This window comes from Callionymus lyra, chromosome 12, assembly GCF_982586985.1.
Source record: "Callionymus lyra chromosome 12, fCalLyr1.hap1.1, whole genome shotgun sequence".
Taxonomy (NCBI): Eukaryota; Metazoa; Chordata; class Actinopteri; order Syngnathiformes; family Callionymidae; genus Callionymus; species Callionymus lyra.
This window is the reverse complement of record NC_141829.1, coordinates 9,181,527-9,208,684: the sequence shown is the minus strand read 5'-3', so window position 1 is coordinate 9,208,684 and position 27,158 is coordinate 9,181,527. Positions and strand designations below refer to the sequence as shown.

The window sequence follows — 27,158 nt, the reverse complement described above, 5'->3', positions numbered from 1 at the left end:
AGTATATAGTATAAAGTAAGCAAAATATAAATATAAAATATAAATATAAATATAAATAATATAAATAGTAAATAGTAAATATAACAGAAGGAAACAGGCCTAGGTACATAAAAGTAAAAAAAAGTACATATATTTTCATGATAAATATGTGTGTCGTGGTCCAGAAAAGTAACCCATCAGCGTCTCCTCAGGCCAGACCGTGGAGCTCCTGGAGAGGCCGAGCGAGAGGCCCGGCTGGTGCCTGGTCCGGACCACGGACCGGAGTCCACCACAGGAGGGCCTGGTTCCGAGCTCGTCGCTCTGCATCTCACACTCGCGCTCCAGCGTGGAGATGGACTGCTTCTTCACGTCAGGGAAAGGTAGGAAGACTTGAACTCCCGCTTCGGTACCAGAACTTTCTCTGGTGTTTGATGTAGTTGTTACTGACGGTGAATATTGAGTTTGCTTATCAATACTAGATATTATTGTAGTTTTATTATTTTGAGTCCAGATCAGATATTAACAAAAGGTCTCGTCTTCTGCCACATTTCTTTTTTCTTTTCTTTTTTTTTTAAAGTCCAGAAGTGCGTCAATACTGTCTGTGTGGAGATTGCTACCATCGCCATGGTTACACCAGTACACAGAATCAAGGAGAACAGAACGGATGAAATGGAAAAACCCGGCACAGTTGCTGTGGTTTCTCTCGCTCGGGTCACACAGAGTCCACTCAACACACCAGCAAATTTACATAACATGAGCATTTCTTTAACCTTTTTCTACACTTTAGTGACTGAACCGGTAACTAGAGAGAGATTACTTTTGACTTATTGCGCCCTCTACTGGTAATACAAGGTCACGCATTTTGCTTAATTTCATATTCGTGTTTATTATAAAGTTAAAAAACAATATCAAAAAATACAATTTTGATTGAATACAAAATACACTTCTGTTAAAATACAATCTTGATAAAAAACAATATAAAAAATACAATTTTGATTAAATACAAAATACACTTTTGTTAAAATAAAATCTAAATAAAATACAATGCCAAAAATATAATTTTGATGAAATACTAAATACACTACTGTTAAAATACAATCTTGATAAAAAAACAATATAAAAAAATGCAATTTTGATTAAATACAAAATACACTTTTGTTAAAATACTTTCTTAATAAAATACAATATGAAAAAATGCAATTATGGTGAAATACAAAATACACTTCTGTTTAAATACAATCTTAATAAAATACAACGTCAACTCATTTAATTTTGTTAAAATACAAAAAACACTTTTGGTCAAATACAATCTTGTTAAGATACAATCTTGTTAAAATACAGACTTGTTAAAATACAATTTTGATAAAATACAAAAAACACTTTTGTTAAAATACAATCCTAATAAAATCCAATGTCAAAATATACAATTTCAATTAAATACAAAATACACTTTTGTTGAAATACAATTTTAATCAAATAAAATGTCCAAAAAAATAGAATTTTGATTAAATACAAAATACACTTTTGTTAAAATACAATCTTAAAAAAATACAATGTCAAAAAAATAGAATTTTGATAAAATTTTTAAAAAAACAATCTCGATTAAATACAAAATACAATCTTAATAATTTACAATGGATCATATACTAAATGCAAATACAATATGCAGCTTTGATAAAATACTGAAAAGTTGTTGAATTATAAAATGTCTCTCAGCCAATCAGATGTTCTAGATTTTAGCTGCAAGTGTAAAGCAGTTTAGTCCAAATTCCTGCATCCGTCTCTGTTGCCCAGTCTTCAGTTTTTCCAATTCCTTCTGGCTGTAAACAACTGGGAGGAGGTTTCCTGTATGTGAGATTCACTCAATTACAGTCTCACACACACGCAATTTAACACACTCTCTCTCTCACACACACACACACTAACACACACACACAGAGTAACAGATCAGATGATTTGCCTGCAGCAGCCGTGGTGTGTTTCCTGTGTCCGTTGATGAAAAGACTGTTTTGTGCTTCTGTGAACAGATGCAAATCTGACAACTCGATGGAAACACGCACACACACCCTCACACACACACCCTCACACAGACACACACAGGCTTTGGTCATTTTGGAAATATAAAAAGGAAGTTTTCTAAAGAGTTTTGTGGCTCAGCTGATCTCAGTCATTAGTCATGGGGTCGTGGATGAGGTCATCACCATCACTGCTGTTAATGACTTAAGATTTATATTCTCTTCTAGGAAACATGATTACGCTTGAATGTCAAAGATCAGATGATGTTTAAGCAAATGCTCAGTTGTGTTGTGTCTGAATCATAATGAGTGACTTGGAACTTTTGAGCAGGTTTAACTGGAATGATGATTTATAGTTTTAACCAATCGGAGCCCAAGACGACGTGTGTAGAGAAGGAAAATGCATCATGGGAAATTAAGAAATTACACTTTTAAAATTCACTGAAAGAATAACACACACAATACCAGTGGCTTTTTTGCTCCTAAATGTGGAGGTTTGAGTTTGAGTTTTTGTAATTGGCAGTGAAGATATTAACGACAACTTTAAGATCCACAAATGTTCTACACAACGTTGTGTTTGCAACAAGGTATTGTCTTCCAATGTCAAACTCCATTACACAAAATAGAGCAAAATCTTTTAGCACTTTTGGTCGTAGGCCAAACACAATTTGTATTTTACTTTCTATAACAGGGAGTAAAAATTAGGAGTGTGTACCAGCAAGAATCTGGCACACAATACAGACACAACAATATATTGTGATACTGTAGTAACAAGGATATATTTGTAGTATTGTCGAGTACTTGACTCTGGTGTTGCAGAATTTACAGACCACATGACTCTTGACGAAGTCCTAACTGCTTTCATTTTGTTTTGAAACCAAAATATGTCCAAACATTGACTTTTCATTGTTGCTTTAGCTGCATATGGCGTAGTGGCTGCTGCCATCTAGCGGCCAGAAGTTACATTTGTAACACAAACAAAAACAGACGGCGTAAATATTATAATATGTTACATGTTATTTAAAAATATCATAATATTTTAATTTAAACACACTTTATCTAACTTTAAAACCACAAAAAAAACTAGATTTAAATTTGAAAAACAAAGATATTTTACGATTTCATATTTTAACCCTGGTCTAGAAAGGCGCTTTACAAATAACCATTACTGAAATTAGGAGTGTGTACTAGCAAGAATCTGGCTATATGCCCACAATACAGAGACAACAATATATTGTGATACTGTAGTAACAAGGATATATTTGTAGTATTGTCGAGTACTTGACTCTGGTGTTGCAGAATTTACAGACCACATGACTCTTGACGAAGTCGTAACTGCTTTCATTTTGTTTTGAAACCAAAATATGTCCAAACATATGCTGCTGGAGTCGACTGTATCCTCTCGTCCCCAGTCATCGCCAGGATCTTGCGACATTTCATTGTTGCTTTAGCTGCAGATGGCGTAGTGGCTGCTGCCAGAAGTTACATTTATAACACAAACAAAAACAGACGGCGTAAATATCATAATATGTTACTTGTTATTTAAAAATATCTTAATATTTTACTTTAAACACACTTAATCTAACTGTAAAACCTTAAAAAACTAGATTTAAATTTGAAAAACAAAAATATTATATAATATTAATATTATTATTTTAACCCTGGTCTAGAAAGTCTCTTTACCAATAACTGTTTCTTACTTAAATCGATACAGTGCTGATGAATATCAATACAGTATTGTGGAAAACAATATTGTGATAATATCGCTGTACCGATATTTTACTAGTAATTTTACCGCGATTGGAAGTCTCTGTATAGTTGTTCACATCCATATGTTCCTCACCTCAGCTGCCCTCTTCATCTTTATAAGTTACCATGTCAACATCCATCTTAAAATCTAAACCTTGAGCCAAAACACAGATTTTCTGCACATGTGCTCTTGACAAATCTTCCACTCGTGGACTCAACGGGCGAAGAGTCTTCAAAGTGTCGGCTCTGGATTTTGAAGTTGCTGCCGGTGCAAAAAACTCCGACTGCATCTGAGGGAAGCTGCTCTGACATTTCTGCAAACATCCTTTGAAACGCAGGCGCCTGACAGTCCTGAATCAGGGATAAATATTGTCACGTAAATCAGCCATTCATCACATTTGAAGCTATTCTAAGCTCTGGTTCTGATTCCTGTGCAGAGTGGGAGAGGAATGTTGACAACACTGGATCAAGGCCAGGTTGATATGTATGTTATTGTTGGACCATCAGAGGAACAGCTTCTCGTCTGTCTGGTCTCATGACTCGCTCGTCTCTTCAAGGACACGCTGGACGTTTTTAAGAACTCGGAAAACTAATTCGATTTTAGTCTTTCAGTCTGTGGTTGTGAATGAATGATTCAGAGAATATGAAGTAACACAATAACATCGTGATTTCAATAAACTTATAACCTTTCTTTTTATTAAATAATGATGTAACTTAAAACTATGAATGGTCTGATGAAGTTTCATGAAGCAGTGTCATTACTTTAAGAGTCCACTAGATGGCGGTCTCTGAACTTTTTTTCCTTTGTTCTACTGAACCATCACATCATTTTTAAAATGATGGCGCCACCTACTGACCTCTAAACAACATGACACTGCTTCATAAATCTTCATCAGTCCGTCACTACTTAAAAACATCTGATATGTTAATTTACTTTACACACAATTTGAAACTTTGCTTTTCACTTATTTGATCCTCCGTATTTTCCATTATTCAGATGTTAATTCTGGCTTTGAAATGCTTTTTTCATTTTACTCTATTGACCCATCTTCTGGGGTTTTATGTCTTTTGACTCGACACTTTCTTGTCTCACTTAACTTTGCACTATAAGTTTACATTTTTCTTTTGACTCGACACTGGACAACTTTACTATTCACTAATTAGTGAGTGATACAAATATGCTTTAAAACATAAATAATATTAGAAATGTTGTCAAGTCAAACAGGGTATAAGGGTCGAAGGAAAGTAGCTTAAATATGGTGGGAAAATTGTTTTATACGTTTAATTGTATTGAACATTCCTTCTAAAAAATTTAATATAAAATCAAATGCCTTTTTTTTACATTTTTTTTTTTAATCCTTTTAATTAAAAACTAAGTTTCATTTTAAGTTGATCTACTAACGTATTATATAAATAAGTACTTGTATTGATACCTGGACCTCATCAGAGCAGCATAAACACAGTTTAAAGGCTTCATGTGGTCCCTTGGGACAGAACTCTAAAGAAAATCCTGATAATTAAAACTGAAATCCCCCTTTTTCTACTTTTTTGGCTTCGGATTTATTACTCAATTTTAACCATGAAGCCGCCTCAATGTGCTATTTGTTCTCAAAAAAAGAAGTTCAGAAAAAAAACGTTTTATTGTTGCCTTCTGACCGACTTTAAAACACAAAGTCCTGCTCTACATGATTTAATGTCACTATTGTGAGAAGAAAGACAGAGAGAGGGGAGGCTGGTCTACTCTGAAGGCTCCTCCTTCTCCGCCTTCGTTCAGTCTCACTCTCTCTCTCAGTGTTGGACGGTAAAGTGTGTGTGTACAGGTGTATGATGTGTGTGTGAGGATGAAGCGAGCGCGGCGTTGCTGTGGACGGATCCTGGACCGCTGCTGCTGCTGCTTCAACGGATCAGGTTTGGGAGAGAAAACTGTCTGTGAACCAGATGTTTTTATTGTGCTCGACAAACCTGAAAGTTGTGTTGAGCAATCCTGCTGGGTGTGTGTAGAGGTGTGTGTGTGTAGAGGTGTGTGTTGCATGTTCCGACAGAGTTTAGTCAAGAACCTCCCGGAAGGTTCTCCATGGGTCCTGACTGACTGTCAGCTGCTGCGGTTTTGCTCCTCAGTCTGCTGACCGGCGCTCCGACTGCTGTTTGGAAACTGAATACTCTACAATTACAGCCGCGCTAGTCAACACAAATCAGTGCCGTCACGTCGGCGGGCGGGAAGTCGTAAATATTGTGACATTTGTCACAAAAAAATGAGGAGGAAGTGTTTATTTTTTTAACTTTATTTAAGAACCAGACAGTTTGAAATTGTAGTTCTTCAGTCTTCAACAAGGACTCTGGGTAGGATCTGCATTTTTGTCTTGAAGTGAACATTTTGACTGGGTCTGAAGAGCAGGTGCACGACTAGGATCCGGGGTCCACGGCGTTCTCTCCACCACCAAACAGTTTAATGTTGCTATTGCTTTCACAGACCAGCAACAATACAATATAATAATAATCAATAACAAATTGATCTTGTATGGAGGTTATGCTTTACTCATTTTTACTAGTTCACCAGTTAATTTGATCAGTAAACAAGCATTTGATGTGTCAATCAATAGTCACAGACTATAAAGTTACTTCATAAATAAATCTGATGTTTTATTTTCAAAATAAAGCACCTTTCAGACGGTAATAATCAATAAAACACAAAGTATATTTGTTATTTTGCTCTTTCTATGCCTGACGTACTGGTTAGTGACTACTTTCATAGATGACTAGTGACGCGCTATTTTTTTTGTTTTGACTTGACCAATTGTAGCGCGAACTTTAACTTGAGTTGACATTAAAAAACACTGACTTTTAATAACTCAACTTGTCACTTGGTGGTTTAAAATGTAGTGATGGTTCTGATGAAGCGTCATGAAACAGTTTCATTATTTTCGGAGTCCAGTAGATGGCGTCTCTGAACTATTTTCCTTAAACAACTGTTCTTATGAAACATCATTTTTAAACTGATGGCGCCACCTACTGACCTCTGAACAACATGACACTGTTTCATGAAGCTTCATCAACACATCACTAGTAAAATGTTTTTGTTTTACTGTACAGTCCAGTCAACATACTTTCTAAAATGTGTTTTTGAAAATATATGTTTTTTTTCTCTAAAGTAACATTCATTCTTGACTCTTCACACGTCAAGACACTTGTTTCAGTAAAGTTTACTCAAACAAACGTTCAAACTAGTGAAAAAAATGTTTTTATACGACGGTCGGTCCATGAATATAAAGCCAACATTTAACTGGTCCGCGGTGCAAAAAATGTTGGGACACCTGGTCTAGACCATGGTTGTCAAACTCAATCATGTAAGTGGCCAAAATCTTTTAGCAAACAACGTTGCAGTCAAACATAGTTTGTATTTACCAAATTCTGTAAACATCGTACAATTGTCTTTATTTCTTGGAGGCTCAATCTTTCGAAGTGAATCCGTTTTACTCTTATCAGAAGTCTGTGTATAATTGTTGACATACATAGTGTCTGTTCTTCATCTGAACCACTGGCATATTTAAATATCACCATCAGCATTATACACTTTTATTTTAAACCATCCGGTTGACCCAATTTAAAACAAGCCTTGCATTTTAAAACCTCGCGTAGATATCGAGACCGTGAGGTCATCAAAGTACAACGACTAACAATCCCTCCGGTTTCACTTGTGATCCCAACTGTCTGACTTCTGTTGAAGATTAGCTTCCTCCATTATACGGCTCTTATCTTGGATCTGAATGTCCGTCTGAGTGGCCGTTTGGTGTCACTGCGGAGCATGTGTACCTTTTTTCACAAGCCAAGGTTAGCTAAACGTTAACTCAAGTTTCTGTGTTAGCGATCAATGGACTTTGAAGAGTCAATGAACTTCAGTTGAAAACTTTTGTTCTGTACCTGAGCCGGTTCTACCGGTCAGAACTTGAACAAATATATTTAAAGACAGTGGACTATATTAATGAGTTCATTGTTCTTTTTTTTATTTATTTCACTGAACAAATGTGTTCCAATAATCAGTCCAGTTTTAAAAATCCCAACTTTTTAATCATGAAATATTCGCAGGTCCATCGTCTCTCGTCCACAGTCTAAAAATACTGGACATGTTTGTTGCTTTTGTTAATCAAATACACTTATCAACGAGTTGAAGAAGTCAAACCTAGATTTCATCACGTTGTTGTAGAACTGGTCTCACTTGTGGAATGTTTTGGCGACAAGATCGAGTGTCTCTGCGAATAAATCAACCCCATTTTTCTTAGGGGGGTCATCGCTCTGTTGCATCATCCTTGTTTTATAGCGATCAATATGTCGATGACAATATCAGGAGCGATCAGAAGCAGCACAGACTGTTGACATTGATATTCCGGACTTTGGCTCTTGTTGCACTCGACTATCATCGGTAATAGCGTGACTTCGTGAGTGAGCTTTAAAAGTTTTCTCGGAAATTAAACTTTTGTTTCCTGCTTCTGATCCATGAACTGTGATAACGTCAGAAACGGTAGATTCGATGCTGATTCAACTCATGAAGAGACAATAATAGATAAGTGTGTGTGTGTGTTTGTGTGTGTGTGTGCGCACATGTCTTCAGACGGTGTCAAACTATTCAACGAGTTATGCCAGGAATGTTGTGTCTCCAGATTACAGTCACTTTCCAGTAAAGTATCAGAAGCAATCATAGAAAAATTTAACTCCTTTCTTTGATTTAACTGTCCCATCATTTTGTATTTCCTGATTTACGGGTAATGCTTGTGAAACAGTAGTCAGTGCCACCTGCAACCCAGTAAAATATTTTAAATCATGGGGCAAACTTGTGCCCTTAGTGAGTCTTGGGATGATATTCTCTGGCCTCCATTCAACCTAATTGCAGGCCGGGCAAGAGGGAAATCTATTTAAATGAGAAGGCTTAATGTTCTCATTTGGTTGAATAATTATTTATAAAAGAGTAATAATAATAATTACAGATTTTTATTTCTATTGCACTTTACATATGGTCAACAAGTCTCAACGTGCCACAGTTTTAAAAGCAGGATAATTCCCTTACAACGAGATAAAGACATTAAAAACAAGATAGTTTAAGAATAAAAAATGACATAACAAGAAAACCGATGTTTCCCAAGTCTTGACAAGAATGAGGAGTTTAAGGCCCCGTTTTAAATCCTTTAGATTTAGAAAAAAAAAGTCTTCCATTTACTGATGTTTTCTTTATTAATTCACGCTGTGCCACTGTTTCCCATTATGGAGGTTGTGGGGATGGTATCCCAGTTTCTTCGGCCGAGAGGCAGGGGACAACCTGAACAGGACGCCAGTCCGTCACAGAGCAAACAAAGAAGTACAACCGTTCATTCACACGCTTACACCTACGGAAAATGTGGACTATGGGAGGAAATCGGAGTGCATAAAAGAACCTCGTGCACCACGGATGAGAACATACAAAGTTGTCTCCACCTCATAAATGATAAACATCGAAGAAGTTTAGGTGAAGTTAGAGGGATCGGATGAGTCGGGAGGTCAGTCATTCAGACGAGACTTAGGGTGGAACACCTTGTTAGATACTCCTGAATTGGGAGGAGACCCTGGGCAGACCCAGGACATGTTTATGTCTAAAGGTAGTTTCTTGGGAGAGGAAAGCCTGTTTTTTTTTTTTTCTTCGACTGCTGCCCCCGTTGATCTAGTTCAATGGTATAACAATGGACGGGAATTTTTTAACAGAGAAATATAGTCAAAATATATTTTAACATCCTCCCGTCCAGCTTACAGATCGAGTATCAATGAAGACGTGCGCAGAAATAATTGCCTCCGACGCAATAGGTGACGAGGTTTGCTAACTACTTCCTCTGTCACTTAAGAAATTAAATCTACGAGTCAGTATTTCCAGCACCGCAGAAAAACAAACAACTTTAAATATAGACGTATACAACGTGACTGCACCTACTGACCTACTAAACAAATAATTTAACCTGATTTATCGACCACTGCTGTTACTGTCAACACTTCATATAGCGATGATGTACACGTCTTCTTCTATAACTACGCTTCTCTTTCACTTGATACTGAGAGTCGACTACAAAAGGTGTCAAAACATGTCCTCGAAATACAAAACAACAATACAACAAAAAATGTTGGCCGGCTCAGAAGTTTCAGGTGGTTCTGGTGTTGGGTATTTGGAAAAGTTTCTGCCTGAACGAGATGAAGCAGGAAGTCAATTTGTGAGTTTCGTCGTCAATGAAGCCTTTCTTTGTGTGTCGGATTTTCACGCAGCTGCTTCAGCAGCTACAGTATCAGATGTGTGTGTGTGTGCAGGTGTGTGTGTGTGTGTGATTCCACGATTGTGAGCGACTGGGATCGTAACAGTGGCTCTCCTGTCTGTGGTGGAACAAAAGCTTCTGTTGTTGTGTCTCACCTGACTCTTGCTGACACGTCTGAGCTCAAGAGAACTCGTCACTGAAGTGACCGCACAGCTGGAACATCCATGTGTTGACTTGATAAACCTATGAGTTATAAATAGCTATATCTTTTTTTATCCTTTCTGTCGAACAATTGTTTATGTTCGATTGGCATCCATGTTATATGTTTATTTATGTTTAATTCAAACCCTTTTCTGGAGTCCCAGTGTCAAAGTACAATTTTTGATTGATGTTTTTCAAATGTTTTTGTCCCTGTTACAAAAGTGTTAATAATTGACTTTAAATTGCAATTTTCAGTCTTTCAAATACCTGTTTTTGCATCGTTACTCATACGATAGTATAAGTTTAACTGCACATCTTTTGTAATCTAAAATTATTTATATTTATTTGTAAATGTGTTTTAAAACATATTTAACACACGAGAGAGTAGGAACTTAAACAGGAACAACATCAATAATTTAATTGAAAATATTATTTTTAAATCAGTAAAATATATTTTCTATACAATCTATTATTTAGTTTTACTTTTTTTAACTTTTTCTTTCAAAATAGTATGTCAAAATATAATTTGTAACTTGTTAAATAATGTAACCGTTAAATTTACTGACCTAAATGTGTTAAAATGTCTATCTTTTAATAATTATAATTATTTTAACTCGTTATGAGACTGCAATAACTTTTTGTAGTTTTACTTGATTGAGTTTTATTTTATTTTGGTATTAACCCTTGTTATCTCTGGGATAACACAAGGGTTAAGGATGCTTTAAATAATATGTTTTGTGTACGCAAAATTATGAAAAATACATATTTGATTGTTGGATAGAGAGAAATATTCTTGAACAACAAAAACATATTTAGACCTTTTTCTTTGTTATCTAGAAATCGTAGCCTGATCGGACAAGACTTTATTTAAGAATTCAATAAATGAAGTTGTTAGTGATGAAGATCTCAGCCAGTTTGAGGGAAGCAGGCATACGTCAAGAACACTCGAGAGAACACACGAGCTCTCACACACACACACACACACACACACACTCTGACGTAGTTTCTCCTCCGTGACACTTGACCGAATTCTCTCAACAGCACTTAAGGTAGCGAAGGACTCGAACCTTGAACTCTTCAAGGTGTGTGAGTCGCTCTACATTGTACATTGTTTCTGACTGAAAAGATTTCCTTAGACAAAACGTGTGGCTAATATTTGCATCGACCGAAAACTCCCAACATGGATGATGTGAGAAGAGATGAACCTTTGAGGACTAAGACGTTTGGGTTTTAACATTAATCTAACATTCCCGCTAGATTTAAAGATCTCATGAGAGTGAGAAGTCAAGACCCTTTTTGGAACACAGACCCATCAGACCAAGAGTTTTAGCTTTCAAGACTCACTAGACGACTTTTGAGGACTAGGACAAGAATAACAGGAGTGTTATAGGCCTTTAGGGTCCAAGACAATAATTTGAAGGGTGTATATAGACTTTTAGGGTTGAAGACAATCATTTGAAGGGTGTATATAGACTTTTAGGATCCAAGACAATAGTTTGAAGGGTGTATATAGACTTTTAGGATCCAAGACAATAGTTTGAAGGGTGTATATAGACTTTTAGGGTTGAAGACAATAATTTGAAGGGTGTATATAGACTTTTAGGGTCCAAGACAACAGTTTGAAGGGTGTATATAGACTTTTAGGGTTGAAGACAATAGTTTGAAGGGTGTATATAGACTTTTAGGGTCCAAGACAATAGTTTGAAGGGTGTATATAGACTTTTAGGGTTGAAGACAATAATTTGAAGGGTGTATATAGACTTTAAGGGTCCAAGACAACAGTTTGAAGGGTGTATATAGACTTTTAGGGTTGAAGACAATAGTTTGAAGGGTGTATATAGACGTTTAGGGTTGAAGACAATAATTTGAAGGGTGTATATAGACTTTTAGGGTTGAAGACAATAGTTTGAAGGGTGTATATAGACTTTTAGGGTCCAAGACAATAGTTTGAAGGGTGTATATAGACTTTTAGGGTTGAAGACAATAATTTGAAGGGTGTATATAGACTTTAAGGGTCCAAGACAACAGTTTGAAGGGTGTATATAGACTTTTAGGGTCCAAGACAATAGTTTGAAGGGTGTATATAGACTTTTAGGGTCCAAGACAATAATTTGAAGGGTGTATATAGACTTTTAGGGTCCAAGACAATAGTTTGAAGGGTGTATATAGACTTTTAGGGTCCAAGACAATAGTTTGAAGGGTGTATATAGACTTTTAGGGTTGAAGACAATAATTTGAAGGGTGTATATAGACTTTAAGGGTCCAAGACAATAGTTTGAAGGGTGTATATAGACGTTTAGGGTTGAAGACAATAGTTTGAAGGGTGTATATAGACTTTTAGGGTTGAAGACAATAATTTGAAGGGTGTATATAGACTTTTAGGGTTGAAGACAATAGTTTGAAGGGTGTATATAGACTTTTAGGGTCCAAGACAATAGTTTGAAGGGTGTATATAGACTTTTAGGGTCCAAGACAATAGTTTGAAGGCTGTATATAGACTTTTAGGGTTGAAGACAATAATTTGAAGGATGTATATAGACTTTAAGGGTCCAAGACAACAGTTTGAAGGGTGTATATAGACTTTTAGGGTCCAACACAATAGTTTGAAGGGTATATATAGACTTTTAGGGTTGAAGACAATAATTTGAAGGGTGTATATAGACTTTTAGGGTTGAAGACAATCATTTGAAGGATGTATATATACTTTTAGGATCCAAGACAATAGTTTGAAGGGTGTATATAGACTTTTAGGATCCAAGACAATAGTTTGAAGGGTGTATATAGACTTTTAGGGTTGAAGACAATAATTTGAAGGGTGTATATAGACTTTTAGGGTCCAAGACAACAGTTTGAAGGGTGTATATAGACTTTTAGGGTTGAAGACAATAGTTTGAAGGGTGTATATAGACTTTTAGGGTCCAAGACAATAGTTTGAAGGGTGTATATAGACTTTTAGGGTCCAAGACAATAGTTTGAAGGGTGTATATAGACTTTTAGGGTTGAAGACAATAATTTGAAGGGTGTATATAGACTTTAAGGGTCCAAGACAACAGTTTGAAGGGTGTATATAGACTTTTAGGGTTGAAGACAATAGTTTGAAGGGTGTATATAGACGTTTAGGGTTGAAGACAATAATTTGAAGGGTGTATATAGACTTTTAGGGTTGAAGACAATAGTTTGAAGGGTGTATATAGACTTTTAGGGTCCAAGACAATAGTTTGAAGGGTGTATATAGACTTTTAGGGTTGAAGACAATAATTTGAAGGGTGTATATAGACTTTAAGGGTCCAAGACAACAGTTTGAAGGGTGTATATAGACTTTTAGGGTCCAAGACAATAGTTTGAAGGGTGTATATAGACTTTTAGGGTCCAAGACAATAATTTGAAGGGTGTATATAGACTTTTAGGGTCCAAGACAATAGTTTGAAGGGTGTATATAGACTTTTAGGGTCCAAGACAATAGTTTGAAGGGTGTATATAGACTTTTAGGGTTGAAGACAATAATTTGAAGGGTGTATATAGACTTTAAGGGTCCAAGACAATAGTTTGAAGGGTGTATATAGACGTTTAGGGTTGAAGACAATAGTTTGAAGGGTGTATATAGACTTTTAGGGTTGAAGACAATAATTTGAAGGGTGTATATAGACTTTTAGGGTTGAAGACAATAGTTTGAAGGGTGTATATAGACTTTTAGGGTCCAAGACAATAGTTTGAAGGGTGTATATAGACTTTTAGGGTCCAAGACAATAGTTTGAAGGCTGTATATAGACTTTTAGGGTTGAAGACAATAATTTGAAGGATGTATATAGACTTTAAGGGTCCAAGACAACAGTTTGAAGGGTGTATATAGACTTTTAGGGTCCAAGACAATAGTTTGAAGGGTATATATAGACTTTTAGGGTCCAAGACAATAATTTGAAGGGTCTATATAGACTTTTAGGGTTAAAGACAATAATTTGAAGGGTGTATATAGACTTTTAGGGTCCAAGACAATAATTTGAAGGGTCTATATAGACTTTTAGGGTTGAAGACAATAATTTGAAGGGTGTATATAGACTTTTAGGGTTGAAGACAATAATTTGAAGGGTGTATATAGACTTTTAGGGTTGAAGACAATCATTTGAAGGGTGTATACAGACTTTTAGGTTTGAAGACAATCATTTGAAGGGTCTATATAGACTTTTAGGGTTGAAGACAATAATTTGAAGGGTCTATATAGACTTTTAGGGTTGAAGACAATAATTTGAAGGGTCTATATAGACTTTTAGGGTTGAAGACAATAATTTGAAGGGTGTATATAGACGTTTAGGGTCCAAGACAATAATTTGAAGGGTGTATATAGACTTTTAGGGTCCAAGACAATAATTTGAAGGGTCTATATAGACTTTTAGGGTTGAAGACAATAATTTGAAGGGTGTATATAGACTTTTAGCGTCCAAGACGTTCATTTGAAGGTTGTATATTGACTTTTAGGGTCCAAGACATTTATTTGAAGGGTGTATATAGAGTTCTTGGGTCCAAGACAATAATTTGAAGGGTGTATATAGACTTTTAGGGTCCAAGATGAGAGACTTAAATGTTTTAAAAGATCAAAATTAGGACCTCTAGAGTTGGAGTTTTAACATCCTGGCCATATTTCAGAGTTCTGGAAAACTGTAATAGAACTAAGATTGTACTAATAATGATCTTTAAGTGATGTTTTAGCTCTTGTTGAATCTCTGTGTGTCTACTTTGAACCCTGCAAACAGAGGAACCACACAAGAGCTAAAGTAAATTGTATACCAGGCTGCTGGTCGTAATGTATGTGATGTAACTTGTGCGGTATAAGGATCAGTTAGAATCTCAGATTTGGGGAACAGACCCAGGAACACCTCAGGAGATCCTGGTGAACTCTGACCTTTCATTTCCTGCCGGGAACACACAATCCCACACAAGCTTGTCGCTGGGAGCTGTGTTTAGTTCAGCTGATGCACCACACTGCCGACACATGACGAAAACACACTCGCACCGCTGCTCAACAAACACTTGTGTACTTTGTCTCTTGACTGAATGAGCCGTGATACTGTTCAAGAAATGTTGTGATGTTTTGTACAAGATGAACATTTTCTCAGTGTTTTAACATTCTCTTGTCCGTCTTCATCCTTTTCGCTTCTTTTTTGTGAAACGGTGGAATCTTTTTTTGTTTGTTTTTCAGTGCAAGTTTACCAAATAACAACAAATTTGAAGAGAAATCTACACGAAATTTTTTTTTTTTAAAAAGTGCCTAGTAATAATAAAAATTATAAAAATATTTATAAATACATTATACAAATAAACTAAAAAACTTGAAAACATTTATAATTGACTTGTTTTTCAGATTTATTTGGTTTGACCATTTCAGTCTAATTAAATGGTTTGTAATTGAAATAGTTTTAACAATATTTACATATAAACTGTACATGTATTTACTTTTTTTTTTTTTAAAGCACCATTAAAGGTTGAATTATTTTGGTGAGAAAAACGTTTTTCTTTTCCTTTAATTTTACAATAAAATGTCATCATTAAATAATTGGGTTTACACATCTTGAACTAAATAACACAATAAATAAAAGTGCACTAGTTTATGATAAAGGGTAAATAAATAATTATTATTTTAATAAATTATACTGGAAAATTGATATATACTATACAAGTTTTTGATAGTTATCAATATCATATAACTATGAGATTATGTTGTTATTAAAAAAAAATTAAAACAGTAATGTATGTGTAAATGTAAACATGTCATTTCCATGTCATTTTTTTTTCTGTGTTTTAAACTCGTATCTCGTGTTTTCCCGTAGAAAACTATCCAGTGAGCAGCTCCGATGGAAAGACGGAGTCGGTGGCGAACCTGCAGCCTCAGGCCTCGCTCAGCTCGCTGCACTCCAGCTCCCCGGGGCCCAAACGGTCCGGCAACACTCTGAGAAAATGGCTGACGAGTCCCGTCCGCCGCCTCAGCCACGGCAGCTCCGTGAAGAAACTGCCCAACAACAAGCAGAAGAAGAGCGTCGGTGAGAAGCAGCTCCAGAAACTTCAATATCATCAAGTATTAGATTAGAGCTAACTTTTGTTCACTGGTGCACCTCCAGGAGCAGGAAGAGAGGAAAGTGGGAAAAGTATTGATCTGGGACATCAAGACCTCGGACCTCAGGATGACATCATCGATGAGGTAACGTTTTGGTTTTTTTGGCGTCAAAATTGCTCCAAAAATTGTTGTAAATTTAATTGACGACTGTGATGGATTTTGCAGACCATCATCAGCAAAGAGGGGAACCTGCTCTCCAAGACCCAGTCGGGGATGCAGAGCGGCGGCGAGGAGGAGCCGGACGAGGAGGCGCACAACCCTCTGCCCCCCCGCATGGAGATCATCAAGGACCCCTCGGCTCAGGACGACAAGGTGCCACAGAACCGGCTGCTCCTTCTAAACCTGTGAAATCCACTAACACTTTCACTTGGCACTTGTTGATTTTAACCATGGATGGAGCTGGTGTATCTTAAGACCACCTGGTCTCTGATGCTCGAATGATTGAATGAAAGTGTCGATTAGAAGTTGAAATATTCACTTAAGGCTTCAATTCCTTCACAATTTTCACTTAAAGAAAACATTTAAAACACTTCTTTAGAAGATCAGAATGAAAAACCTTTATCTCCAGGATTTTTTTTGTGGTGTAACTACAGAATAAAATGATAAAATAAAATGACACATAAAATACGCTTTCACTTGGTTTAAACGTTTTCCCGGCAAAAATATAATTAAACCTGAAAATTTCACCTCTTAATGAGTTGAGTGAGAAATTTTATCAACAAAAGTTAAAAGCATTAAATGAATAAAACCCTTTTTTAAGTTAAAAAAAAACAACAAATGTTTGTATTTTGCTTCGTGGGGTTGTAAGTGTCCAAAATAAAAAGCTAATGAATCCTAGGAAGTGTTTTAAGAACTTAAGACCTTGGCTTCTGCAATGGTTTGAGTGATCTCTGTGAAGCCACTCAAGTAAACTGTGTCTACGTAACAGCAAGATAATTGTACCTAACATGCAGCTATAATGATTTTTATAGATTAATACAGGAAGTGCAGATGATATATAGTTATTTATGTATTTTTAAATTATTTAATGCAATTTTGATATTAAAACAAAGAATGGATTTTTTGCTGTTGGTATATAATTAGGGATTTTCTATATATAAAAATAAGTTTTGGTTCATTGAAATACATTAGTTTGGCTCTTGAAAATGCACCAGTTTCGTAAGGTTCTGCTCCTTCAAGGAGAAAGTGGGTGTTGGATTATCTTGAAGGTTCTTCAGGCTTCTGCTCTCTGCTGCTAACAAACTTCTTTTGCTTCCTGCTTCTCCTCCTCCTCCTCTCCTCCTTCTCCTCCTCTCCTCCTCTCAGCCGTCTGCTCTGCTAACATCCCTCCAGTCGGGCTCCGAGGTTCCCAGCGCCGCCGAGCTGGTGAGCGCCATAGAACAACTGGTCAAAACTAAGATGGTGAGTGATCGGCTCGTCATGCCTTCCCTGCTGCTGATCACATGACCTGCTTTCCTTGGGGCTCTTGTCGTGATAAAATAAGAAACCAAACAAGCGTTTCTAATCACCTCAAAGGTTAAACCTCGTTCTCATTTGTTTGTCTCACAGACCCTGGAGCCCGGAGCGTACCCAGGCTTCTCCCCACTGTCGCCGCCAGAACAACCTCAAGTCCAGCCGCGGAACCCGGAGCTGGAGCAGAGAGCCAAAGCTATGAGGGGCCGGATGTAGGTCCCGGAGAGATTTACCTTTACATATAGAAAACTCATTTAAACAGAGATCTAGGATCCACAATGTTTTTAATTAGCTTATTTTCCATTCATATTTATTATCATTTAAAGCAAAATACATATTTACTATGACTTTTTTTTGTTACTCCTTTAAGAAACATCTTTAGACGTTTCTATTTGTTCAGGCTTTTCCTTGATTTTCTGGAACTCCTGTGTTGTTCTCAGTTTTACCTTGATCTTTAAAGTATATACTTTATTGAATATTGTTTTGAGTGTTTAAGCGCTTTGTGACCCTGGTCTGGAAAAGCGCTATATAAATACAAATTACTTACTTACTTACTTACATTTACACTTTTATACTTAATCAACACTTCTTAATTCTTGATGACTATGACTTTTAAGGCGTTTTTATGTGTTTTAATTTACTTGAAAATATTTGTATTTTTTACTTATTTTCCGTGCAGGTTTGTTCTGAACGAGTTGATACAGACGGAGAGGGATTACGTCAAAGATCTAGGGATCGTGGTCGAGGTGAGGAAGTGTGAATTAAATAAACTAGTAATAAGAAGGGAGGGTTGAAAATAATAATAAATAAAGTATGGACCTATAGATTTGTTAATTCTTTATTTTTTTAAATCCAAGAAAAGTTGCTTCAATTGATAAAATACAAAAGAAAGTGCTTTAATTAAAAAATAATAAAGATTTCAATCAAAATAATGTTTTCAATTAAAAAGAAAAAGGGTTTAAACATGTTTTTTTTATTTAATTTTCCTTATTTTAATTGAAAAGCTTTTTATATCAAAAATATGTTGGGTTTTTTAATGAAGAATATTTTTTAATTGAATAATAAGGACACAAATCTGACTCTATATGGACACACGAAATGAAAGAATGAGTTGATGTTTTTTTTTAGAAATGTGTGAAATTTAAAAAGTAAAAAGCTGATTTAAACATCGACCTCCTGCAGGTATTCATGAAGAGGATAGAAGAGAAGGGCGTTCCTGAGGACATGAAAGGAAAGCAGAAGATCGTCTTCGGGAACATCCACCAGATCTACGACTGGCACAGAGAGTGAGTCCTCAAACCTCCTCAGACCTCCACAAACCCACAGATGAAAAGGTAACAAAGTGTCTCTTCAGTTTCTTCGTGGGAGCTCTGGAGAAATGCCTGGACGACCACGAGCACCTGCCGGAGCTCTTCATCAAACACGTGAGGCACAAGTGACTCCGTTTCCACGGGAACCAAGTGCTTAATCTGAACAAAAAACTGTGTTGACAGGAGCGAAGGCTTCACATGTACGTCATCTACTGTCAGAACAAGCCCAAATCGGAGTTCATCGTCGCCGAATACGACTCGTATTTTGAAGTGAGTGATGATTTTTATGATCCTTTTCTTTCCCTCTTCTGTCTTCTGTCTTTTCACGCTAAGTTTAGACTGAGGACGAGAGGATACAGTGACTCCAGCAGCTTTTAAAACTTATGTTTGGACATATTTTGGTTTCAAAACAAATGAAAGCAGTTACGACTTTTTCAAGAGTCATGTAGTCTGTAGATTCGGCAACACCAGAGTCAAGTACTCAACAATACTACAAATATATCCTTGTTACTACAGTATCATAATGTATCGTATTGTTGCGCCTGTATCATGATGCACATAGTATTGCCGGATTTTATCTTGTATACAAACTTCTTTAAAGGACCTCACTGGTTCACATCCCCCTTGATTTCTTGAGTTTAAATGTCTTGGATAAAATATCTAAAAACTTTCCGGAGACGACGGTTGCGTTCATTTTCAACATGGCTGAATTACTGAAAGTTGCCTGAAAGCTCATATTTGCATGTGCTGACTGGCTCTACTGACTCTTCTTACAGTATATATTGTAATGTATACGATTCAGTTGTGTTTACAAATACAGTGATTGTGGTTCATCAGGGGGTCCAGCAGGACATCCAGTCCAGGTTAACCATCAGTGACTTCCTCATCAAACCCATCCAGAGAATCACCAAATACCAGCTGCTGCTGAAGGTAGAGTCCGTGAATCTGTTGAGGTAGTTTTTCACTGAAAATAAACTTTTTTTTTTTTTTTTTTACCTCCAGGACTTCTTGAAGTTCAGTTTAAAGGCTGGGATGGACTGTGAACAAATTGAGGTAAAATCTGACAAATCCTGAGTGACTCGTGTATGAAAGTAGATCAGTGACATCAGAAAATGTAATTAACTTTTCAAATACCTTTAATTATTTTAATTGAAATGTTGTTTTTATGAGTATAGCATTCTTTTTTGGATTCATTTAATTCATTAATTTGTATTTTGAAAGATATTTATCTATGTTTTTTTTTTATATGTAATCAAAGATTTTTTTTAAATTGATTAAGTCAACGTTTTTTACACATTTAACACAGTTTAGTATATTCCAATAATTAAAAAAAAAAAAAAAGTTAATTCAACATATTTTAGTTCTGGTATTTTAGCTTTTTAAATTTAATGTTGGCTTTGAATAAAACTTTGGTATAATAGTGCTACTACTTAATCAAACCTTTAGCCAATCATGCGACGAGCAGACGATCACATGACGATGTAGAAGCTCAACATTAACAACATTGTCTTGTGCAATTATTTTACAACAATTAATATATATGAATACATAGGAAACAAATAAAAAATATTTAATTTAGATTATTTATTTAATTTATATATATTTTTTAATTATTAGAATTTGTTTATCAAACTCTTATGTGAAAAAAAAAAGTTTAAAAAACAATAAAATAATATATACATATTTTGTGTATATATATATATATATACACATTTTTGAATTAAATCAGTTCTATTAAAATAATTAAATGTAATTAAAACAAATTCAGCCATATTCCATACATTCTAACTGTGGCTCCTGGTCTCCTGCAGAAAGCCGTGGGTTTGATGTCTCAGGTTCCTAAACTGTGCAACGACATGATGAACTTGGGTCGACTGCAGGGATACGAGGTTGGTCCCGAACCGCCGACTCATCGCCGTAGCAACGTCACCTACAAAAAAAAGTCTCTCGTCACCTCCAGGGCAAACTGACGAGTCAGGGAAAACTGCTGCAGCAGGAGACCTTCTTCGTGACGGAGCAGGACTCGGGCGTCTTGTCCAGGTCCAAGGAGCGCCGGGTTTTCCTCTTCGAGCAGATCGTCATCTTCAGCGAGCTGCTGAGGAAAGGGTCGTCCACGCCCGGGTATCAGTTCAAGAAGAGCATCAAGGTAAGGGTTTGAAGAAGCTGGTCTTGGACCAGCACATGTTGAGAGTCTAACTCCTCCCCAGATCTCCTACCTGGGTCTGGAAGAGAGCGCCGATAACGATCCTTGCAAGTTCGTCTTGGCCTCGCGAGGATCGGCGGAACGTTTCACGCTCCAGGCGGCCAACGTGGACATCAAGCAGGTCTGGGTGCGACACATCCAGGAGGTGCTGGACGCTCAGAGCAACTTCCTGTCGGGTGAGAAAACACAAGTCGTTTTTTATCCGTTCATTCATCGTCAACCGCTTTATCCTGGGGGTCGGGGTCGCGGGGAGACTGGAGCCTATCCCAGTATGATAGGGCAAGAGGCAGGGGACACCCTGGACAGGACGCCAGTGTGATGGAATTAAAAACATCTGCTCTCACCGTGAAAATACATTTTGTATCACAGCCGTACTTTTTTTTTTTTCAAGCGAGAAACCATTTTTTTTAATAATGGAATTTATTAATTTGTATTTTAAATGTAAAAATATCTTCTTTTTTTAATATATATAATTTAATTAAAATATAAAAATATTTTTAAAATGAATGTTGTTGTTTTTTATACATGGTTTATTTACAATAATTTAAAAAAATACATTTTCTGAATTCAATTTTTTTTTTATTTTAATAGTGCCATCATGATTGGCTGTTCGATCGAGTAGCTCGGTACTCGTTTGGTAATGTCTGGTGGCAACATTATACCAGCAGTTTTATTTTGAATTAAAGAGGATATACAATTGATATTTAAGATATTTAAAATATTTAAAGAATATTTAATTTACCATTTTTATTTTCTAATTATTGGAATAAGAATATCAAACTATATATAGACAAAAACTTATTTTTAAAATAGATGTTTTTGGAAGAAAATATAAACATTATTTAGATAAAATTTCAACCTATCAATATATAAAAACATAGTAAAATGCTTAAAAAACGCATATTTCAAAAAAATATTCAAAGTTTAACCATTAGAAATATTAAATTCAACCGTTCAATATTCCGATGGGTCTGATCTACTTCCGATGTTTTCCTGCAGCTCTGCAGTCGCCCATCGAGTACCAGAGGAGCGCCGGCGGCAGCAGCTCCTCCCTCACCAGGAACAGATCCACCTCCAGCAGCCGCTCCGGGACCTCCAGCCACACCCGTCCCTCCTCGGCCGTGGGTCTCGGGGAGAAGGAGGGCGACAGAGGAAGAAGCCACATGAAGATTTCTACCTCCAACGGGGGTTCGTCCTGCTTCGACTCCAGGGTGAGTATCAACATCTGCAGCTGAGCTCGCAGGATACACTTGAATACTATAAATACTTCTTTCTTCATGATACTGTTGATGTATTTTCACTTGCACTGTATCAAACTTTTTTTTTAATTGATGAACTTTGAATCCCATTTTTTTTAATCATCGTTCTTCTTGGTTTATATTTCAATAGTGGGTTTTTTATGACAGCTAAATGAGCAACCACTGAGGACAAGAGGATACAGTGACTCCATCAGTTTTTAAAGCTGATGTTTGGATATATTTTGGTGTCAAAACGGATGAACACCAGAGTCAAGTACTCGACAATAATACAAATATATCCTTGTTCCTACACTATCACTATATATCGTATCGTTGCTGAAGTATCCTGAATCGTATTGATAGATTTTTCCGAACAACCAATTTGGCGATTCTTAGTATGCTATTTGAACCAGAGTTTGCTAAAGCTAAATTAGCATTAATGCTTAAGTAGCATTAGAGCTAAATGAGCATTAAAGCTTAATTATAAGTAAAGCAAAATTAGCATTAGAGCTAAATTATAACTAAAGCTAAATTAGCATTGATGCTAAATTAGTGTGTTAAATTGTAAAAATGGGTATCACACTTTGAATGTGTTATATTTAAAGGCTAAATCTATTTTTTTTTTAAAAAAGGTATAATGTAATGTTTAATAACAAAATACACAAATAATTAATTGTAAAAATTAAAATAAAATGTATAAAAATGAATAAAACATACAGGGAAATAACACACTTTTTTTGACAACAAAACAATCATAACTTTATTTATTTCTTTATACAATTTGTTATGTATTTATACATGTATTAATTTATAACAATGTCTTATATTGTCCTCAATACTTTCCACTTGTAGCTCAGTTTCACCCAAAGAAAAGATTTAATCAACTAAAATAGTTTCAAGGCGTTTTTTTTTATTTCTTATGCGTCAGTTTAACTCCTTCTGTTGCTCCTCCTCTCCTCTGAAGTTCTCTCACCCACTGACGCCCACTTTAACTCCACCTCCTCACCCTCTCTTCCCCAGAACGACGACGGCTGCAACGGCGTCTCCTCCACCATGCTGGTCACCCAGGACTACTCGGCGCTCAAGGAGAACGAGATCTGCGTGGGCAAGGGCGAGGCGGTCCAGATCCTGGCCACCAACCAGCAGAACATGTACCTGGTCTTCAGACCGGCCAACAGCCTGTCCCCGGCCGCCGAGGGCTGGGTCCCGGGTCACGTGCTGGGCCCGCCCGGCAAACCCATCAAAGACTCCTCGTCCACGTCCTCCTTCCCGACGGCGGTGGCCGACGCCAACAACATCAAGTAAGTCACCCACAAACACTCGGAGCGGATCTCCCCCGTCTCACCCCCTCACACCCCCCCTCACACACCCACCCCTCTTTGGATGTGTCCGGTACAGAACTGACCTGAGCCAAAGCCCGGTACCGGATCCGTGAATATGGATTCTTTTTTCTTTTTTTTTTAAAAAACACTGATAGGAGCGTGGAGAGAAAAACCGGACTCTTATTTCAGTTGCTAACACATTTTTTATTTCTTTGTTTTTTTTTGTATCTTTTCTATTTTTTGAAAAGAAAAAAATACTGTCCTGGGAAAAAAACTCAGATGGACTCGTCCCTGGTTCTGATGCTTTTTCTTTTTGTTAATTATTATTTTTATTTGACTGGACAAAGATTTTGTTTACGCCTCGATTGTTTGTTCACTGTAAAGACTTTTTCTTCTTTTTTTTTTACCAAATCTCCAGAACATTCCTGTTTTTGAAGAAAATATTTTGCACTATTTAAGAAAAAAAGAATTCAGGCTGTGCAATATGATTTTAACGGTAGTTCTAACGATGATAAATGTATTTTAAATATGTAAAATAAGCCTTTTACTTCCAGCATGAGCAGAGAAAGACGTCCAGATTATTTTGCTTTTGTTGATGTTAGGATGAAGGTGATTTGTAGCTTTTAATATTTGTAAATAAACTACGACGACGACCATGAAACTCAACACTCTGACTACGTTTGTGTTTATTGAAGAAAACTATATTTATGTTTAAAGACTTAAAGATAAAAATAACTCATTAAATTTAATTTTGTTTGTACTTCCTGTTCCTGTCGTTTTATATTCTATTTTTTAATTTTACTTCTTCCTGTGTTTCTACTAACATTGACGGTTTGAAACTCCACATCTTAGTTTCTTAGTCGATGCATTAATTCAACTTAAAATACTCGTAAACATTTTGCTAATCCATACCCGACTATTGTATTCTAGCATTTTAGTTCTGTTTTAATGGTTTATATGTAAAATGAGTTGCTTTTAGCAGCTTTACTTGATAATTAGATTATTTTTACATCCAAAATGTTACCAAATAAGCTCCTAAGAAGCTACATTAGCATTAGCATGAAGCATTGATCTTGAGAAAAGTACGACAAAAAGACACAAACACGAAAACGGTTTGGTTTTACAAGCATCTCAAGATGTTGTTTTTTTCTTGCTGGGCGTGAAACTGGTAAATTAGCAATGAAGCTAAATTAGCATTAAAGATGACCAAACAAAAATTTGAATTTTTTGGTTCACTGGCAATAAAAGTTTCAGATTAGCATTAAAGCTAAATTAGCGTTTAATAAATTCACCAACAAGTCAATGGTGTGTTTACAACATTGGCAATAAAAATGTCGCATTCTGATTAGCATTAGAGCTAATTTAATACTAAAGATAAATAAGCATTTTAGCTAAATTATCATTAGAGCTAAATTATAACTTAAGATAAATTAGTATTAATGCTAAATTAGCAATTACACTAAATTATAACTAAAGCTAAATTAGCATTTATACTAAATTAGCAATAACACTAAATTATAACTAAACCAAAATTAGCATTAATGCTAAATTAGCATGTTTAATTGTCAAAATGGGTATCACACTTTAACTGTAGAGTAAAAAAAAGTCAACAAAAAGTAAATTATTACAAAATCTTGTGTCATCACTGTGAACCACTAAGAATGTTTGTTTTCTAAAAAATGTGTAAAAATGTATTTTTGTTTAAAGAATGATTTATATCTGTGGGTCAAAGTTCAGTTCTCTGGATCATGTGCTTTTGTTTTGACGTTGAATTTGTTCACGGTACGTCTTTATTTTATTTTTTTTTCTCTTTCTATGTCAATAAAGTTTTGTCGGGTTCTGTCGCTCTCTCCGTTTTTCGCAGACGAGTGTGGCTTCGAGACCCGGAAGAAGAAAGTTTTATCTTCTTTCAAGTCTTCCGGTCACGTGACCTCCTCCAGCCACACTCTCTCTGCACCTGCTCTCTGATTGGCTGCTTGATGTTTTCCTTCTTCCTGTGCCGCACAGGAAGTCACTGTCGTGGAACACGCTGCGCGCCAGGAAGCGCGCCGAAGCCAAGGAGGCGGGCGCGATGGGGGTCAGAGGTCAGGAGAACGGCTTCTTGCGTAAGCCCAAAGAAACCACGCCCCCCCCCACGCTAGCCTCCCCCGTTGTCGGGGCGAAGGGCAAAGTGAGTAGAGCTGACCGGCGCCACACGCTGGTGGTGTGTGTGTTTGCACTCGCCTGCCCCCCCCCCCAACACACCCCGACACCCACTTTGTGTGTGTGTTTAATTTGATTAACCCTGTGTTGTGTGTGTCGCGACGAAGGTTTGTGTCGCGTGAGATCCTGAGGATCACGTTTGGGTTTATTTTGTCTGTTATTTGAACACGAGACGATTATTTTTGTGTTGCACGTGTCGTCGTAGAGTTGTGTTGCTGCAGGACTAACATCTGCACTCGGTTACTGTGGAAGTGTTTCGAACTATGTTGACAAACACATTTATTCAAGTATATCAAATTTAATAATTCTTTTAGTGGAAGGTTGAATTCAGGATTTGATTATTGTTTTCAATTTAAAAATTATACACACAAAAATCGACAAAAAAGTTTATTTTTAAGTATTAATTCGGAAATAAATTTTTCTAAATTCCATATTTTTTAATTTGTGACCTTTTAAATTCAATATGAAAATGCTGGCATGATTATACCAACAATTAAAAAGGCAAAATAAAATAAAACCTTACGTTAAGGAAGTTAGAAGAGTTTTTAATTATATTTAATTAACAAAATTGTTAAAAAACATTCATCTTAGCACCATTATAGCATTTTAAAAGGTACGCCTGGTAAATTAGCAATGAAGCTAAATTAGCATTAAAGACGACTACAAAAATTGGAATTTTTTGGTTACAACACTGGCAATAAATGTTTATGATTCTGATTAGCATTAAGGCTAAACTAGCATTAGAGCTAAATTATCACTAAAAGCTAAATTAGTATTAAAGCTAAATTATATCTAAAGCAAAAATAGCATTAAATAGCATTAAAGATAACCACACAAATTTGAATGTTTTGGTTACAACACAGGAAATGAAAGTTAAAGCTGAATTAGCATAGTGGCTAAATTAGCATTAGATCTGAATTATAACTAAAGCTTAATTATAACTAAACCTAAATTGGCATTATGCTAAATTAGAAGAAAAAAAAAAGTGACAATAATAAAAGTGAAAATCACAAAATTCAACCATGGAAAAAAAAATAGTTAGCTGGTAGGAGTGATGAGGTTTCATGAAACACCAGGTGAGGTTTCATGATTCAGTGTGGCATAAATCAGTGGCTCAG

General features: G+C 36.1%; 1 protein-coding gene across 2 annotated transcripts in view; it reads left to right on the top strand.

The window, feature by feature from the left end:
- kalrna (kalirin RhoGEF kinase a) overlaps nucleotides 1-27,158 on the top strand; it is a 129,195-nt gene that overhangs the window by 93,117 nt on the left and 8,920 nt on the right. Inside the window, exons 41-58 of one of the 2 annotated variants that reach the window (XM_087803518.1) lie at nucleotides 192-359; nucleotides 16,030-16,239; nucleotides 16,318-16,397; nucleotides 16,479-16,625; nucleotides 17,619-17,714; nucleotides 17,862-17,977; nucleotides 18,445-18,511; nucleotides 18,948-19,051; nucleotides 19,120-19,189; nucleotides 19,259-19,345; nucleotides 19,913-20,005; nucleotides 20,078-20,128; nucleotides 20,887-20,964; nucleotides 21,036-21,221; nucleotides 21,283-21,454; nucleotides 22,278-22,489; nucleotides 23,537-23,817; nucleotides 25,846-26,008. In XM_087803518.1, coding sequence (XP_087659644.1) covers nucleotides 192-359; nucleotides 16,030-16,239; nucleotides 16,318-16,397; nucleotides 16,479-16,625; nucleotides 17,619-17,714; nucleotides 17,862-17,977; nucleotides 18,445-18,511; nucleotides 18,948-19,051; nucleotides 19,120-19,189; nucleotides 19,259-19,345; nucleotides 19,913-20,005; nucleotides 20,078-20,128; nucleotides 20,887-20,964; nucleotides 21,036-21,221; nucleotides 21,283-21,454; nucleotides 22,278-22,489; nucleotides 23,537-23,817; nucleotides 25,846-26,008 — 2,381 coding nt within the window. Of the gene's footprint in view, nucleotides 1-191; nucleotides 360-16,029; nucleotides 16,240-16,317; nucleotides 16,398-16,478; nucleotides 16,626-17,618; nucleotides 17,715-17,861; nucleotides 17,978-18,444; nucleotides 18,512-18,947; nucleotides 19,052-19,119; nucleotides 19,190-19,258; nucleotides 19,346-19,912; nucleotides 20,006-20,077; nucleotides 20,129-20,886; nucleotides 20,965-21,035; nucleotides 21,222-21,282; nucleotides 21,455-22,277; nucleotides 22,490-23,536; nucleotides 24,505-25,845; nucleotides 26,009-27,158 lie in introns of those variants that run through there. The other variant, XM_087803520.1, reaches the window with a different exon arrangement.